The sequence below is a fragment of the Asterias rubens genome, chromosome 3, assembly GCF_902459465.1.
Source record: "Asterias rubens chromosome 3, eAstRub1.3, whole genome shotgun sequence".
Lineage (NCBI taxonomy): Eukaryota > Metazoa > Echinodermata > Asteroidea > Forcipulatida > Asteriidae > Asterias > Asterias rubens.
In genome coordinates this window covers 21072064-21088497 of record NC_047064.1, presented here as the reverse complement: position 1 = coordinate 21088497, position 16434 = coordinate 21072064, and the positions used below count along the sequence as shown (strand labels likewise).

The window sequence follows — 16434 nt, the reverse complement described above, 5'->3', positions numbered from 1 at the left end:
CCCCGTCGTGAACGGCCGGAGCGGGGTCGGACCGAATTAAACGGGGGTGGGAAGTTTATCCACCTTATCTGTACAACCATGAATATAAATGTCATGTACTCACAGCGCTGTGTGTTCGTTAATCGAATCAGTTCAGATACGAAGTAATGAATTTTGACATTTTGTTTTACAGTGATATGCCGAGAGAGAAACGTCAAAGGAAACCCATATTTATTGGTTTTAGAAAATAGTGCATTGGTTTAATAATCTAGTGTCCAAAAATGTCTGAAAATGGTATAGAGAGATTTGGTTTATTAAAAAATCTTAAACGGGTAACACTTTGTGATTTTTTTTTTTATATCATGTCCCTTTACAATTTTGTATTGCAAGCACAGATTACTATTTGACAGGATATTTCTACTTGTGTATTTCTACTCAATTAAATAAATTTAGAACACTCCAAACTTCACTTTTCAGGATGAATTTGACACCTATACACCCTGTAAATAAATTAAATTTAAATAATTGTAACAACGCTTTATACAATCATTGCTACGACCGGGTAACTTTTTGTTTGAAATTATTTTCCCAGCGTGTTATTCAACCACTCCTTTTCCACTCTCGGTAGACATGGTTTGTTTTATCCCCAAGCCATTACCCTGAACAATTTTGTAATGATCGCAAATGCACCCAAATCGAAACTAACACGTCTAAACAAATCCCGTCATTACCATAATTTCTTAATTAGCGGCTTTAGTACCACAGAAGACTGTAAAAATAAAGGCTTAATTAGCGGTGTAGAGTGTCTGTATTGCTGTGTGATATGTTATCGATTATCGATGATGTATTCTTAGTGGGTATGAGCTGGAAGGTTGTCGACATTCCGGGTGCAATTAATGAGAAATAACTGTCCCAAGACATCGATCCCCATCTACAAACTGTCACAACATCCAGGCACTGGACACTATTGGTAATTACTCAAAATAATTGTTAGCATACAAACTTACTTGGTAATGAGCAATGGGGAGCTGTTGATGGTATAACGCATTGTGAAAAAACTCCCTCTGAGGTAACGTAGTGTTTTTTAGGAAGAGGTATTTTTTCACTCGAATACTAAAAGACTTCAGGCCTGAAGCCTTCTAATAGAAATTTGAAAGCAGGCAAACTACTCTCTTTATTGGGAAAAAAACCCTGGCAGAGACAAAGACTTTATCCAAAAAAAAAAATAATAATTATAAGTCAGTCACTTACACTAACATTTCTAATTTTCACCAATTCCACTTTCTACTCCATCATCCCTTGATCACAGACACTCAAGATGTGGTCTCTCCAGTAAACCGAGCAGCCCCAGTATTCTGTAGGCTGTAATTTGAATCATTTCGCCCCACTAAAAAAATCCCTCTGAATAGGTTGCCTCGATCGATCGAAATGGAGACGGACTTCTCGATTGGTATTTACATCTAAAGCCCGCGGAAAATCTGACTTAAATCAACAACTGTTTGAGAAAGAAAAAAAAAGAAAAAAAAAAACCTCCAGTGTAGCCAAGCTCCCGCGCTTTTTAAAAAGAGTCCTCGACTTCACGGATTGAATAGCAAGCTAACAATCGCCTCCCTGTTTATTGAGTTGAGACGACTCCACGCTAGTGTCACGCCACGGGTCTCCCACCTCCGAACTAGGCCCTCTATTTAAAAAGGAATTTAATAATTTTTTAGCTGTATCTTCCAATTGATGAGGCATTGGTTCGAATACGTATCTTATATCAGTTTTCTTGAATAAAATATTCAATCATTTCGTATCATCATTAAATGCAGTTGACACTATTGGTAATTAATCAAAAAAATTATCAGCATAAAACCTCACTTGGTAATGAGTTATGGGGAGAGGTTGATAGTATAAAACATTGTGAGAAACGGCTCCCTCTGAAGTGACGTAGTTTTCGAGAAAGAAGTAATTTTCCACGAATTTGATTTCGAGACCTCAAGTTTAGAATTTGATGTCTCGAAATCAAGCACCTGAAAGCACACAACTTCGTGTGACAAGGGTGTTTTTTTCTTTCATAGTTATCTCGCAACTCCGACGACCAATCGAGCTCAAATTTTCACAGATTTTTTATTTTATGCATAGATACACCAAGTGAGTAGACTGGTCTTTGACGATTGCCAATAGTTTCCTGTGTCTTTAAATAAGTTTATGTAGATTGTTGACACGCATGAATAACACGGTTCGTTTTACAAAATTTAACAATAATTTATACATTGATCTGCATTCATGAATACCCCCGACAGTTTCACTATTCCTATTGGTCGAGAGCACGTCACCTGGGGGTGTTTAAATGGTTGATAATGACCAGCTGGAGCTGTTTATAACCGGTTGTTTTCGGATACGTTCAGATGCATACTACTACGCGCACGAATGCATATCCGAAAACTGTCTCCGTCATAAAAATGCAACACACGTATACAGAGCTCAAGGACGTCGGAAAACGGATTTTACAAACTTTTACAGAGTTTCATACTTTATTGCGCATTTTAACCAAAAAGGGGAATAAATGTGAATAAAAGTGTAGTGACTCGTTCTTGAACTGGCGTTTAAAACCTTGCAGGGTCGTGGCCGTGTGATAGAGGCCCGAGCCGAAGGTGAGTGCCTTTATAGCACGGCCACGACCCTGCCGGTTTTAAACGGCAGTTTATACATTATGCAAGTAACACTAGTTTTTTATGTTTATGTTTTCTTCTTCGTGTTATCAAACCAAGGTCTGAATATACGTGTGCAGAGGATTTTATGACGAACAATGCAAATGAATTTTAGATGTAGGAGGAAAACCCAAAGTAATGCAAACCCACGCAATTACAGAAAATATTCACATGTGAGGCTAGCTACAGATTTGTAAATGACCACAATGATCACAAGTGTAAAATGTTTGCCTTGGGTTTCTTCTTATTTATTCAGCTCTTGGCAAGTGTCCAAAAATACTTCTTTTGACCAGTACCTGTGATCGCCCGTTTAAGAAACCCCAAGAGTAGCACATGGCTCTAAAAAGTGCAACACGAAGTTTACTTACACAAATCCAAGGTAATTTAAATTTGACAAAAAAATTAAAAAAAAAGTCCTCTCTTAAGAAGATCCCGTTAGAATTCCCGATTTGTACAACTTATTTTGTTCACCCAAATAAAATATCCCCATACAATTTTGATATTATTATTATTATTTAAAAAAGTTAGGTGAAAAAACTATCGATTTTTTTACATCAGTTTCTTACTGTTGTTTGGAGTTCTCAATTCATTCGGTCTCTTCGCCCATGCACAACATCGCCCCCTCCTCCCTTTCATTCCGCTCTACAGAGTTGTAGTTGTATACTTTTCCTCCGCTCTGGGACTTAATCCATCTACGTAGACATTCTGAAGAAGCTGTAACGGAGTATTTTCACAATTCTATTCTAGATGTTGTAAATGAATCAAAAGTGTAGAGATGTTGCTTTTTAACCGATTGATGTGTATTTTTCTTTTTTGAAGTGGTGAAATGAGGCCTGTTTGCACGAACCCATTCAAATCCATCGAATAAAAGGGACTTTTACGTTTTACCTACCTACAATAAAGCAAGAATATAAACCAATTAGAAATGCGCAAACCATTTTTATTCTAAACATTATTGTTGTTTGGAAAGATTGAAACTAAATATGCATTACCTTTAAGCTTAAAACTGTGTTTCGATCTTCTTGCGGTGACACTAGCCCCTTCCCCACCCATTATTTCCATCTCCGTTGTTTACCCCTTGCTTTTGTCTGTGTGCTTTCTATCTCTGTCTTGTCATGTATCACTTCACTGCTTATGTTTCATTTAGTTACCAGTGTACATTTTCATAGCGCTGCTAAGCAGACAAAAATTGCTTAACATGAAATTTCTTCCTTGATAAAAACAGGATTACCAACCAATTTTCCACGTGATTTATAGGATAAGCAAACAACAGCTGAAGACCAGTAACAAGCAACATGAAACAAATGGAAATTTTGTCGGAAATCACGTTTTTATCATGGATGAAATTTCATGCTAAGCAAATTTTGGTGCTTAGCAGCTCTATGAAATTGGGCTATGTTACTGTTTGATGTGATGTCATTAAAGCCTTCGAGACAGACTTTACGATAGGGTCGAAACGTCAGGCCATCTAAAACATTTTTAGTAGGCTCTTTCTCAGTCCGCAACAATCTGGCTTCACAGTGTTCTTCATGATTTCATCTTACGTGGTTACGAGGTTGAACTTTCATGATCTTCACCCATGGCGCTTAGTCAGAGGTCACAGTTCAAATCGTCCATCAGACTTCCCAGTACCATAATGAAATCTACACAACATCACATCAGCAGAATTGAAAATAAATCGGTTTCCAACTTTCGATTTTTCGTGTCTCCTCCCCCACTCTACCCAAAACCGCCTTGAACATGTCCCAAGATGTAAAAATAAAAAAACCATTTTATACATTGTCGATGATTAGACCGAATTCCAATTTCATTATTCTGAATTCATTCTTAAATACCGCCCTGAGTACATCTCCAATCAGATTCGAACCCCCTTAAAAGGTGTTGAACACACGGTCTACTCGTTCTAAATTCTGACCTTGCAGGACTCCCCCAAACTCGCCCTAGCAACGTGGAGCCACTTTCCCGCCAAAATGTTGTGACCGCGTGCGAGCAGGCGATAGTGTCTTCTGCTCACTAAACCCCCGCGTCATGTACACATCCATTAAGCGAATGACTCTAAGAAGACGTGACAATATCGCATTGAGATGTATTTTCCCTGTTCGCTGAGGTGATCTTAATCCAGAAGGAAAGCTTCCCAATAAAACCTGGTTCGGATTTGATCTTTATGAAAATGTACAAAAAAGTCTAACCCTCACGGCGCCGTCGCTTAATATACTTAGAAAATCATCTCGTACTTCTAGAAACCTTCTACTGTGTCTTTTTTTTTTACTTTCCACCTTGTCGTTCATTTCTCTTGCATGCACTTGGTAAAAACGTGGATTTATTTCTTTAAAGGATTTCTCTTTGAAGAGATACCAGTGTTTTTATCTAAAGGGCCTAGTAAATACAAGGGATAAGAGCAAAATGATTTAACAATCCAGCTGCAGATCTTTCGAATTTAAAGAGAAAATTTTCCCTCCTTAAAGGCACTGGACACGTTTGGTATTGTCAAAGATCAGTATTCGAACTTGATGTATCCGAATGCATTAATAACAAATCCGTGGAAATTTGAGCTCAATTGGTCTTCTAAGTTGCAAGAAAACAATGACAGAAAGTTTGTGTGCTTTCATGCATGAGGCAGACTTCAAGCCTGACGTCTTTCTCAGATGCAAATAAATTACTAGTGAGAAATTACCCCTTTCTCAAAAACTACGTCACTTCAGAGGGGAGTCGTTTCTCATTATGTGTTATACTATCAATATCTCTCCATAGCTTGATACCAAGTAAGATTTCATGCTAATTATATAGTTTGAGTGATTACCAAACGTGTCCAGCCGTCGATTTCACCAAACTCTTCCTAACTTAGGATTAATCTTAGGACTTAGGACGGGTTCAGTTCCGTATCCAAATACGGATATTATTACGTAGGACGCATTGAACCCTTCCTAACTCGAGTTAGGATTAATCCCAGCGTTTCGTGAAATCGGCTGCAGAGCCTTTAAAAACCGTTAATTATACCTCTTGTTTGGGGCCGGTTGGCGGTTTTTCAATATCAGACAAACTACAAATGAATTAAAGCAAAGAATAATACTATCTTCTGAATTGTGCATAAACTGTTTTTATTGTTTCCAACATAACAAGAATGTTTTCATAAGAATATCACATTGTTTGAGTTATGTTTTATTTTGTGTTCATGAGTTTACTGCTTTACAAGTTGCGTATAGCATGACATTGGTCCTTTGGAAATAGAAACAGATGTTTCGTTAAATAGAGATACACCATACACATTTATGTACATTTGGTTATATTACATAGATCTTTACAGATGGTATTTTGAGATATCCAACAATCAAAATGAAATAATATATTGTTCAAATTAATCTGTTTAAGATAGGCTTCTTCTAATCACAGAAGTCTCCAAGAAAGGATTAATACAGAATAGCCCACGTGCACAGGCGCCATCTTGGAAATGTTGCGCAATGCATCTTTGGAAACCGGGTAGGTCCGTCCACAGTTGAAGAGGAAATTACAATTCCAAGATGGACGCCATGGTGTTGGTTTATATATGACTGTGCAAGGTTTTGTAGTTATGTACAGCAATTGCGACATGCATTACGGGCTAATAATAAACTGGTAAAGTTTGCTTTGTTCTTGTTATACCTTATTCAAATCCAGATGTCACCAAATAATAAAGTGTTTGCCGCTGAAAATGTAGTCACCAATACTGTACCAATGGTTGATGTTTAAAAGTTGCAACACAAAGGTTAATAAAAATGCGTAGATTGACATCAGAAATGTGGCAGAGGTATGGTGGCTTTAAAGGGACATCGCAAATATATATTGACGCCAATATTGACGCCAATATATATTTGCGATGTCCCTTTAAAGCCACCATACAGAGGTACTGCAACTTCAATCCAGATGAATTTTTAAATAGGTTTATATTTACACGTACATGGTTAACAGTAAACAAATAGTATAATATAATATTATGTAACTTTTTAAAAACTTTACTTAATATACCGAACTATTTCGGAGATTTCAGATTTCTTTGGCCCCAATATACAAATTATAACACTTAAACAAGACTCGACCTCCAAATTAATTAACTAGAATTTGACGTTCTTAAAATTGCGTATTATGGAACTCAAAATTGAGGAAAACACACACAGTCAAGTCCTCGTGATTTAAAAAAAAATCAAAATGAAACATCAACATTTAAACATCCTGCGTCTTTTTGATAGGACTGTAAAAAAAAAAGTGATTACCGGAAATATATTTTAAAAACATCCGGGTCAGAAAATGGTAATTTCTGACCCGGAACCCGTCATAACGACCCCAAAAGGGGTCACAATGACGCACAAGCTGAGTTTTAAGACAGTGGACACTATTGGTAATTGTCACAGACCAGTCTTCTCACTTGCTGTATCTCAACATAAGCATAAAAATAACAAACCTAGGAAAATTTGAGCTCAATCGGTATCGAAGTTGCGAGATGAGATAAAAATGAAAGGAAAAACAACCTTGTCACACGAAGTTGTGTGCTTTCTGATCCTGATTTCGATATCTCAAATTCTAATCTGAGGTCTCGACATCAAATTCGTGGAAAATAACTTCTTTCTCGAAAACTACTCCACTTCAGAGGGAGCCCTTTTTTATAATGTTTTATACCATCAACCTCTCCCCATTACTCGTTACCAAGTAAGGTTTACTGCTAATAATTTTTTTGAGTAATTAACAATAGTGTCCAATGTCTTTAAATCCCATTCTAACCACTTTTCGGGGTCAGCCTGGCCCAGAAATGGGACCAAGAACTCGGGTCAATTTCTCAGCCGGGAGTTTTTGAAGTGTAGCATTCAAAACCCCTGGTATATAATTTGATCCTCATTTGCGTAAAAATTGAACTCAAACTGGATTCGTATCCCTTAATATGTTTTCTTAAAATTATGATTTTTAATAATTAATAATCTAGCTGCTTTGACGTGATACATACAAACTATGGTAACAGATGCTACAACACATGCAACGGATACGGTTCGTTGACTTCAGTCATTCAAACGAATGATGAATATTCATGATACGCCCCTGGTGAGCATTCAGTCTATTGGCTCAATATTCGTGACGCATACCTAACGTCACGATGAATAATTATAAACGGGTGACGAATGCCCATAGTATGTGTTAATGACGAACGTTATAGTCTAATACGGTCAATATTCATAACAAGGTAACGCATACCCCATACGCCATTGATGAATATTTATAAACCGGTGATGAATATGGATTAGATGCTAATAATGAAAACACCGGTATTGTTTGTCTTGCATTGATTTTACATCCCGTAAACACTGTAATGATTTTGGTCCATTGGTTATACATGTAAGTTAAACAGAGATTTAAACTATTTTGGTCTCTTTACCCGCCACCGTAATTTTGCTTTTAGCAATGTTTCGGTTAACATTAATTAGTACAATATGGACAACAATATTCATTATCTTTTTGCATTTCCGGTGTGTGAAACTTACCATGACAACAACAAAATGCATGGGCCATGTTAATAATAGAAATACAAAAAATTATTATAAACATAAATAAGTTAAATATAATCCTTACTCAATTGCAGAATCACAAGCACAACGTTTTGGTCCTGACATTTTTTACCAGAAAATAAAATAAAATAAAAATTGACCCAATTTTGATAACTTTTGAGAAACATCATCTAGTGTTTGTCATCATGACTCCATGTTTGAACATGCTCATGCCGTGCACATTTAACATTCTTGACATACTCGTTTGATAAACAGGGTGCCATACTTGTTTGCATCCCAGCCTCGGTTTGGAGGATGAAATAAAAGTAAAGATGGCTTCACAACGTAAAGGTTTCCCAAAGTCAATGATTGTAGTAGTTATTTTGGTCCACTTTGTAAAAACTGTTCTTCTGTTGTATTGTGAATATTAAAATTAGTTAAAAAAAAAAACGATTCAAAACCATGACATAATAGCTTCACTTTATGCACTATTTTTATGTTTCATTAGAATGTACACCAAACAGACTATACAAGTATTTCAAACAATAAAATGGACTTTAACAACAAATTGTGGACAAATTGTGGACACTTTGAATATCAAGTATTTACAACAAGAAGTCTTCATGGACGACAAGTTTAACAGAAGGGCGTTCTCTTTCGGCCAATCACATGGCGGTTGATATAGAGGTCAGACCCTGGGTAGGTTTGGTCGTTATTATTTGGTCTGAGTTTTATCTGAGTTCATTATGATGTGACGGTTAATGTACTGGTTCCACTGGATGACAGTCGAGACCCCCACGCTCATTGGCGGATGGGTACTGGTTTCTACCATAGCTCTCATTATCGTCCGATGGGTTGTTCACTCGTTCGTCGGACGAGCTGTCGTTCATGTATCCCTCCGCCAACATGTCCTCATCCATGTCGTCATCTATGTCGTCATCATCGTCGTCGTGTACCCCGACTTCACTGCACTCGTCCCCTTGTAGTCCAACTGTGATGCGCGCCTCGGTGTCTACCACGGGTTCCAGTGGCGTTGGACCGTCAGGTCTGACGTCATCGGGACCAGTCGATACTTCTTTTTCTCCATCGTTGCTCTGGGGTTCCTTTACTTTCTTTCCTCTCTTCCATTTCATTCGTCGGTTCTGGAACCAGATTTTCACCTGTAAAATAAGGATATGAAGTTGAGTTCTCTAATCATCCTCTGCAAAAGATGGAGCTATCTTAGATTTTTAGAATATTTGTCAATGCTGTATATATTTTTGTAATTTCATGCAACTTTGATACGACGTATAGCGAAGTGGACTACGTAAGCGATGGGAGACTTTGGGACGCTAGGCGGCAGCAGACTTACCAGGTAAATTTCCATTGTTTACGTAGTTCTGAGCGTGCGCACATGACCGAGAACAATGGATTTTACCTGGAAAGTCTGCTGCCACCAAGCGTCCCAAAAGTCTCCCATTGTGAGGTGTGCTGGACCACATTATGGCACTACATGTATTATGTTTGGGTTAATGTGTCGATAGACACTCAAACCAAACAGTGCAATACTATAGAGTCTCCCATACCTGAAAACAAGGCTAATGAAAGTGCCCCACAAAACACGCCAATAGAAGTATGACACAACAAAACTATCTTGAGCCCACCACTAGAGGGCCGCTTTTTCTGTAAACACGTGGACAAAAATCAAAACAAGCTCGTGACCGAATGAACTTTAAGAAACGGCTTCGGAGTAAAAGGAATGTGAAGTAAATGAATATGTCTTGAGTCTGGAAACACCATTCAAAGATTGAATCCTGAGGTACCCAAGTTTCAATTACTATTAAATCACACGGGAAGCGTTGTGTGGCCATTATCTTATCGGAGACGTACACAGTCTCGAACAAGATACTTGTGAAAGAAACCATCCTTAGAAAATGTCATTTCATTTCAATTGGCAGGAACTGGCCGTGAGTTCACAAAAGTCCACAAAAACAGAATATGATTCCGCGGATAATCGATTCAAAAGAATTGTTACTTTGAGAGTGAAGATCGGAGCGTATACCCCTGTAGGGTTTCGGATGATAATTACCTGTACTTAAGCACGTCAATCCTATTCACTATATATTCCCAAAGGTATGTCATAAATGACCAAGGCATACAATGAGAAATACAACGGGTGTCGTGTTGCACATAAGCCGCTCTTCATCAGAAAGAGCCGGCTAGTACAATGTAATGACGTCTCTTACACGTCAGTGAATGGTTCATGTTACTCCATTTTTACCTGTGTCTCAGTCAGCATGAGGGACGTGGCAACTTCAAAGCGCTTCGGTCGTGACAGGTACTTATTCTTCTTGAACTGTAACTCTAATTCTAAGAGTTGCTGACTGGTGAAGGCGGTCCTTGGTCGCCTGGTCTTGCCGAGGATGGTAGGATGTTGGTGACCTGGGAGAACACGAGGAAGTGAAAATACCAAGAAATTGAGAATAAAGTTTCATATAAAAGGTAATGTGGATAAACAACATTTTTGGAGCAAGCTTGTCATCACGTGACAGTCACGTGTTGGTGAGAGGGGTCACTTGTTGGCAAACCGGTCGGCTGTCCAGTGACCTGTCTGGAAGACTTGAGACTTAATTTGAGAATTGCCTTTAAAGACTTGTTGACGTATGAGAAGCAAAGAGCAAAAACGAACAATACGCAATTGAGTCAACTCGACCCATGAATGCATGTAGATGTAGAAAGGGCAAAGACCAAAAAAAAGAGGCCATATCGGGTCATCTCGACCCACACAAAGGTAAAAGAGAAAAGAGCACAAAGAGTCCATTAACGTTAACTCGACCCATGCATTAAGATGTAAAAAGTACACGTATGCAAAAATGGATGAACCCTTTCAGGGGTTGATACGCTGTACATATTTTGTGTGTTGATTGTTAAACAATATTGGTTGAATGGGGGATTTTTTTGTGGTTGATTTATTGACTAATTAGATTTGGATTGATTGATTGAAATTCATATTTTATATTATAAAATACATTTGTATAGTTATTAACTTACTTAGTTGTCAATTTTGTATTATTCAGAGTACATTTTCATACTAATTTGCTTATGTTATTATTTCAATTAATATCGATTACCTAATAGTTTTAATCCTATTTTATTTTTTAACAGGTTTCAGCCATTGCCTGACATGTTTCCATCCCCATCTTCAAATATTCCCACCACCTCAACTACAGTTTTGTTTCGCAAAAAGGGGAAAAAAAGAGAAAAAATTATCGACCGAGCTGGCATGCAGAGCGGTGGTTTCAGCGGGTTAGCACCTCCTCAGTCACCCGTTAGCTTTCACTGCTGGCAAGGTCGATTGTTGTCATATACTCATAAGGGTCATGTTATCACAGCGACATACAACACTCAATTACTCTGATTAAATTAAAGTACTTGTTGTTAACTTGAAGCCAATGATAACATAACTGGTCATCTCTTGTCTTCTCTTGGTTTATCTTCCTTGGCTCTGCATCATCACTTTGGGATGGGGTGCATTGTAAGCGCCCGTAAACACAAACGATGACGGGCATTCATTAAGAAAATTGCCCCGTCTGAATGCGATGGGTCGGGTGATGAAATATGGTTTTATGGGACCACTGTTTTATCTCTCACTACCTGGACAGACAGACGGGGGTATTGTGAGGAGATGTGCGGGTTGAAATCTCGTCTGATTTATGATTACTGTTAATGTGTTATGTATAATTTCTGCTTGCTTAAAGTGGACGCATAGTGATAATTGTTTTGTTTTCATAATTTCAAATACCTTTCTCTCTTTGTTTTTACGAAAGGGTTGACAGTAAGCAAACCCTAACTCTTGGTAATATTAACATATTTAAAACCAGTCGTACTGCACCATATATGCTCTCTTAACAGGTTGTGATACCTTTTGTAGTTCAAGTTTTTGGCCATGTATGAATCCCTACTCACTGTGAATGAATATGTATGTAAAAGTTGTCGTCTTGAGAAAAAAAGGAAACATCACAGAGCAATGTTTTCAGGAGAATCGCATAATATTTTCGTCTCAATGAAACAAAAATTATTTTCGTGACATTGTTTTACTCATTTCTCAAAAACTACAGCACCTCAAAACGAATATTTTTAAGGGAAGCTTGTTTACCATCATTATCAACTGTGTATTAACGTTAAATGTAAATCTGTGGACATTAATTTGTCGTATAAAAAGTACCCGAACCCTTTAAAAATGCAACAAATAAGAGGGGGACAAGATTTTTGTATGATTAGATAATATTATGGTGACTCATCGCTAATTTGAAAATCTTGCCAAGAATTGGCACAATGGTGGATTTCTGTGTGTGTACATTTCATAAGGACATCTGAATGGGCTCGACATGCGTAGAAGAGGTGTGGGTGGGTTGGTTGAATGGGGTATAGACATCGAGGGTAGCGCGTGCTAAACGGCTATCGGCACCAGCAAATCGCTCATCATACCTGGGGAATAATTGTGATAATTTTTTTCCCTCGAAAAGAAATCATGGAACAACAAGGAGTGAACTGCAGTTTGCAGGAATCCTTTCTCCCACCCACGACTATTAACACTAAACCCCGGCTACGTCATTCTCCAACCCATATACCTTTTGTTGACTGAGTCTCCTTTCAGAGCAAGTCTTTGTGGGGTGTCCTCTCACTCGACGTAACGCAAGACTCTTGGATACAGTCAGGATTTGAAAAGGCTTGATAATGGCCGAACCTTATTAAAACATCCGTTAGATTGCTTCTATAGAAACACCCAAGTGAAACTACCTTTGCTTTTCCTCTGCTCTGATAAAGAATCCCATCGGTTTGAATGCAAACGGATTAAATTAGAGACAGTTTAGGATCCGTGTGTGTTTTGCATTCAAAAACGACGAGGTAACTTTTATTGCATGGACTCATTCCCTGAAGTGCAGCTATGGCAATATAAGTGCATGAGTTTTATCAATAACAAAATATGTATAGCATAAAAGGAATTTTTTTTTTATATATTTCACAGGCTGGCCCGGTGGGAACTCATCTAATTATTTCATCACAACCCGTGTCTGGGGTAGACTTCCAACATAATTATTTATCAATTAAATTGCATTATGATGTTAAGTGTAAATTGATACATGGTATGCGGTTAGGTTACACAACCTTTAATCATACCATGCGAAGATAATTTCTAGCAACCAAAAATTAAGTTTCCATAGCGATATTGGAATAGAAAATAATGGAACAGTCTGGTTTCTTGCGATAAATTAAGAGGCAGGTGTCGTTTTGACACAGGTAGATACAGGGAACACGACAATACTGGCTATTTTGACACAGGTAGATACAGGGAACACGACAATAATGGCTGACGCAAAACAAAAATGGCTGACGCAAAACAAAAAACACTTCAAAGCTGCGTGGTAAAAAAATTGAATTGATAATCTGCCTATCTAGAACATTTTACACTTTGTTTGTCAAGTATTGTGTATGGCGTCAGTAGCTTTGTTTTCACTTTGTATTCCAGCAAATAGTGATAACATAAATGATTTGTTTGTTTCAAGAATTAGTCTAGGTCTTGAAAAACACTTTTGTAAATTAATTGCAGTCGACTCATCACTCAACATTTTGTGTGGGCCAAGTATAGTCTTAAAGATAATCAAAACAGAGAAATTGAGCACGCGAACTAAACTGGATAACCCCTATTATATCCAATCGCTGAGGCCTATCAATTTATTACAATGACAACTTACGGGATTTAGCAGTTGACATGTTTCCGTTCCTCTAAATGAAAAATTGTTTTCAATTTTGTATTGATTAAAATCACGTAGACACCCGAAAGCTCTAGTAGTGTTGTTTGTCGTTTCCATTTCCTTGTGTATGAAACCTGACATTTTGTGGTGGCCGAGTCCGGGATGCTAGCGGGGGCCTGCAGCGTCTCGACTCCCACTGATCAGCAGAGAGAATGCGCATGGTGACACCCCGTTTAACTTTCAAGACAAACAAAACACGGCGGCCAAGCCATCACGCCCAATTTGTTTGAATCAAGTTTGCAATAAAGTACATTAAGCGCTATCTGTAGTGAAGTTTCTGCCCCCTCGCGGCCAGGAGATATTAAATTTGTGTATTGGGTTCCCCCGGGCTTCAGTTCTTCGGTTACCAAAATAGATGTCTTTTTTTTTCTTCTGGAGAGGGTAAGAAAACCTGGGTATTACTGTCGCCGTTTAATAGATTTTTCAGTTTGTAATTCTGGCATTAGTCGAATGGACGGGCACTAGAGAGTTCGTGACGCGCCGTGAACAGCGGGGCACGTTCTCATGTCTGTAATGAAACGGTGACCCCAGGGCGGGCCCACACTCAATGATTTAGATCTTCCGAAAAGCTTTTTAATGAAATTGTCCAAGTCCTTTTTTTAAATTACCACTTTTCTTCTTTTTTAACAAGAAAGTTTCCCCGACAGGAGCTTTCAGTTCAAATAGGAGTTATTCAGACCTCAGATGGGGTGCTGATTGAGATGTTTTGAATTGAACAAAAGAGAAAAAATGGAACAACAAAAATACACTGTTTGTCTTGAACAACAAGTGTACTGTGTGTTCTGAATAACATTTCGACGAGTTAAACTTGCTTGTTGATGTCTGTAAGACGAGACTTCGAACCTGAAGTGTTCAATGTACTTTTTACGTCTTAGATTGTACACTCTCTTCACATCTTCCATTTTACTACTTGATATCACTTCGCCATTGTTAGAAGACGTATCAAGAAGCTTGTATTTCACTTTCACTTTAATAAATAGAAACATCGCTTATTTGTATAGAGCTGCTTAAACACAAAGGTTGCTAAGCACAATCAAATTATGCTTACCAGATGAGCTCACAAGCCAAAATACAATGTCATAGCCATGTGACTGGTATCCTGCTCAATCTAGCTAAGGAGAAAGTTGTTACAAGCAATCGTTTCTGCTTATAAGCAGCTCTGTGAAATTGGGTCACGATAGTCATATTTTTTAATAACCTAATTATTTAATAGATGTTAAATTTGCATAGGGGATAAAAAATATTCATTCCGTTTTGAATCCCGCCCGAGTAATATGCCTGTGATTTTGTTTTTCCACAGAACTCGGGAAAGAACAGTAAACACACATCGGTGTTAGGTAAAACCAAAATTAAATACCTATTGATTATGTTTGTTTAATTGTTTCTCTAATTAACAACAACATTTGTGAAACTGAAACATCATATTTTCCCGATGAGTTGAAGTAAGAATATCTGTGTTTCACTTAAATGGAATCAGACGACACATGTTAGCGTGAGGTAATATGATCAGCACGATTGCAATTGCACGACTGATTTAACTGTGATTCAGTCTGATCTTAATCAGTCCCGCTTACAAACCCTACCCCATCGATTACGCGCTGACTAATGACTCGTGCTTAGAAATGGACACTGACAAGCCAGCCTGTAATTATTATTGGAAATGATACAAACAATCTAAACCACTTGAGCCGTCTCGTCGACTGAATAATAATCATCCATAAAAACCATGAACAACAAGCAAGCAAGCAAACCCGGTCACCAAGAAACAGCGGACGAAAAAAAAAAAAACGCGATCATATAGTCCAGATTTTTTTCCTTCTTCTTCGTCTTCTTCTTTCTATCGCCAATAATTATACTGCCGGCGAATAAGAAGACGCTCTCCACAGCGGGTCACCTAAAACCAACAGCACCGAATCTAATAAGTACACTACCTAATGTCATTTGATACCGGGGCCGCGTTTCGGCTTGCACCGAGGGAGGAAATCGCAGCGAATTTTAGAGGTTTTAATCTAACGAAATGATAGGCTGTCAAGCGTCCAATGCCTATAATAAATTGGTTCAACACGTTATAAGTGTCCATTGACTTCGTAGGGCATGCTAGCTCGAAGCTCGAGACGGTATTTACTCGTGAGGTACACACCATCGTATTATCTGTTTCATAAAAAAAAATCACTTACTCGAGTTACGGATGAGTCGAGGAGTAGCTTTCCTATTTTCAATCTTAAATATCGCCATCTCAGAACTGTATATCATCCATTACTTAAATCTGTTAGGTATTTATATATCTAAAACCCCACTGTTATTTTTCTCTTGCCCCTTTTTAAGTCACTTTAGTTCAACCTCGTCTCCCTCCTGACAACCTCATCAATGTGCGGTCTCTCCCCTGTACAATGTTATGATAGTCAACACCAGCCTGTTTAGTTTCGTAAAAATCAGGATTAAATATATTTCTTTAATAAA

General features: G+C 38.0%; 1 protein-coding gene across 1 annotated transcript; it reads right to left on the bottom strand.

Moving 5' to 3' along the window:
* Positions 1–8590: 8590 nt before the first annotated feature.
* On the bottom strand, positions 8591–16209 carry LOC117288484 (motor neuron and pancreas homeobox protein 1-like). Its single transcript, XM_033769362.1, has 3 exons — positions 16152–16209; positions 10440–10600; positions 8591–9339 (listed from the first exon to the last, which is right to left on the bottom strand). Exons 1-3 carry the CDS (start codon positions 16207–16209, stop codon positions 8938–8940), a joined length of 621 nt encoding a protein of 206 aa, XP_033625253.1. The 3' UTR covers positions 8591–8937.
* Between the last annotated feature and the right edge of the window lie 225 nt (positions 16210–16434).

What these genes read in the sequence shown, in the direction of transcription:
- LOC117288484 (XM_033769362.1), bottom strand. Translation starts at nt 16,209, where the DNA reads ATGGCGATATTTAAGATTGAAAATAGGAAAGCTACTCCTCGACTCATC. An exon ending in TCGACTCATCCGTAACTCGA is followed by an intron (nt 10,601 to 16,151) that starts GTAAGTGATTTT and finishes GTGTTCTCCCAG; the next exon opens with GTCACCAACATCCTACCATC. An exon ending in TCATGCTGACTGAGACACAG is followed by an intron (nt 9,340 to 10,439) that starts GTAAAAATGGAG and finishes CTTATTTTACAG; the next exon opens with GTGAAAATCTGGTTCCAGAA.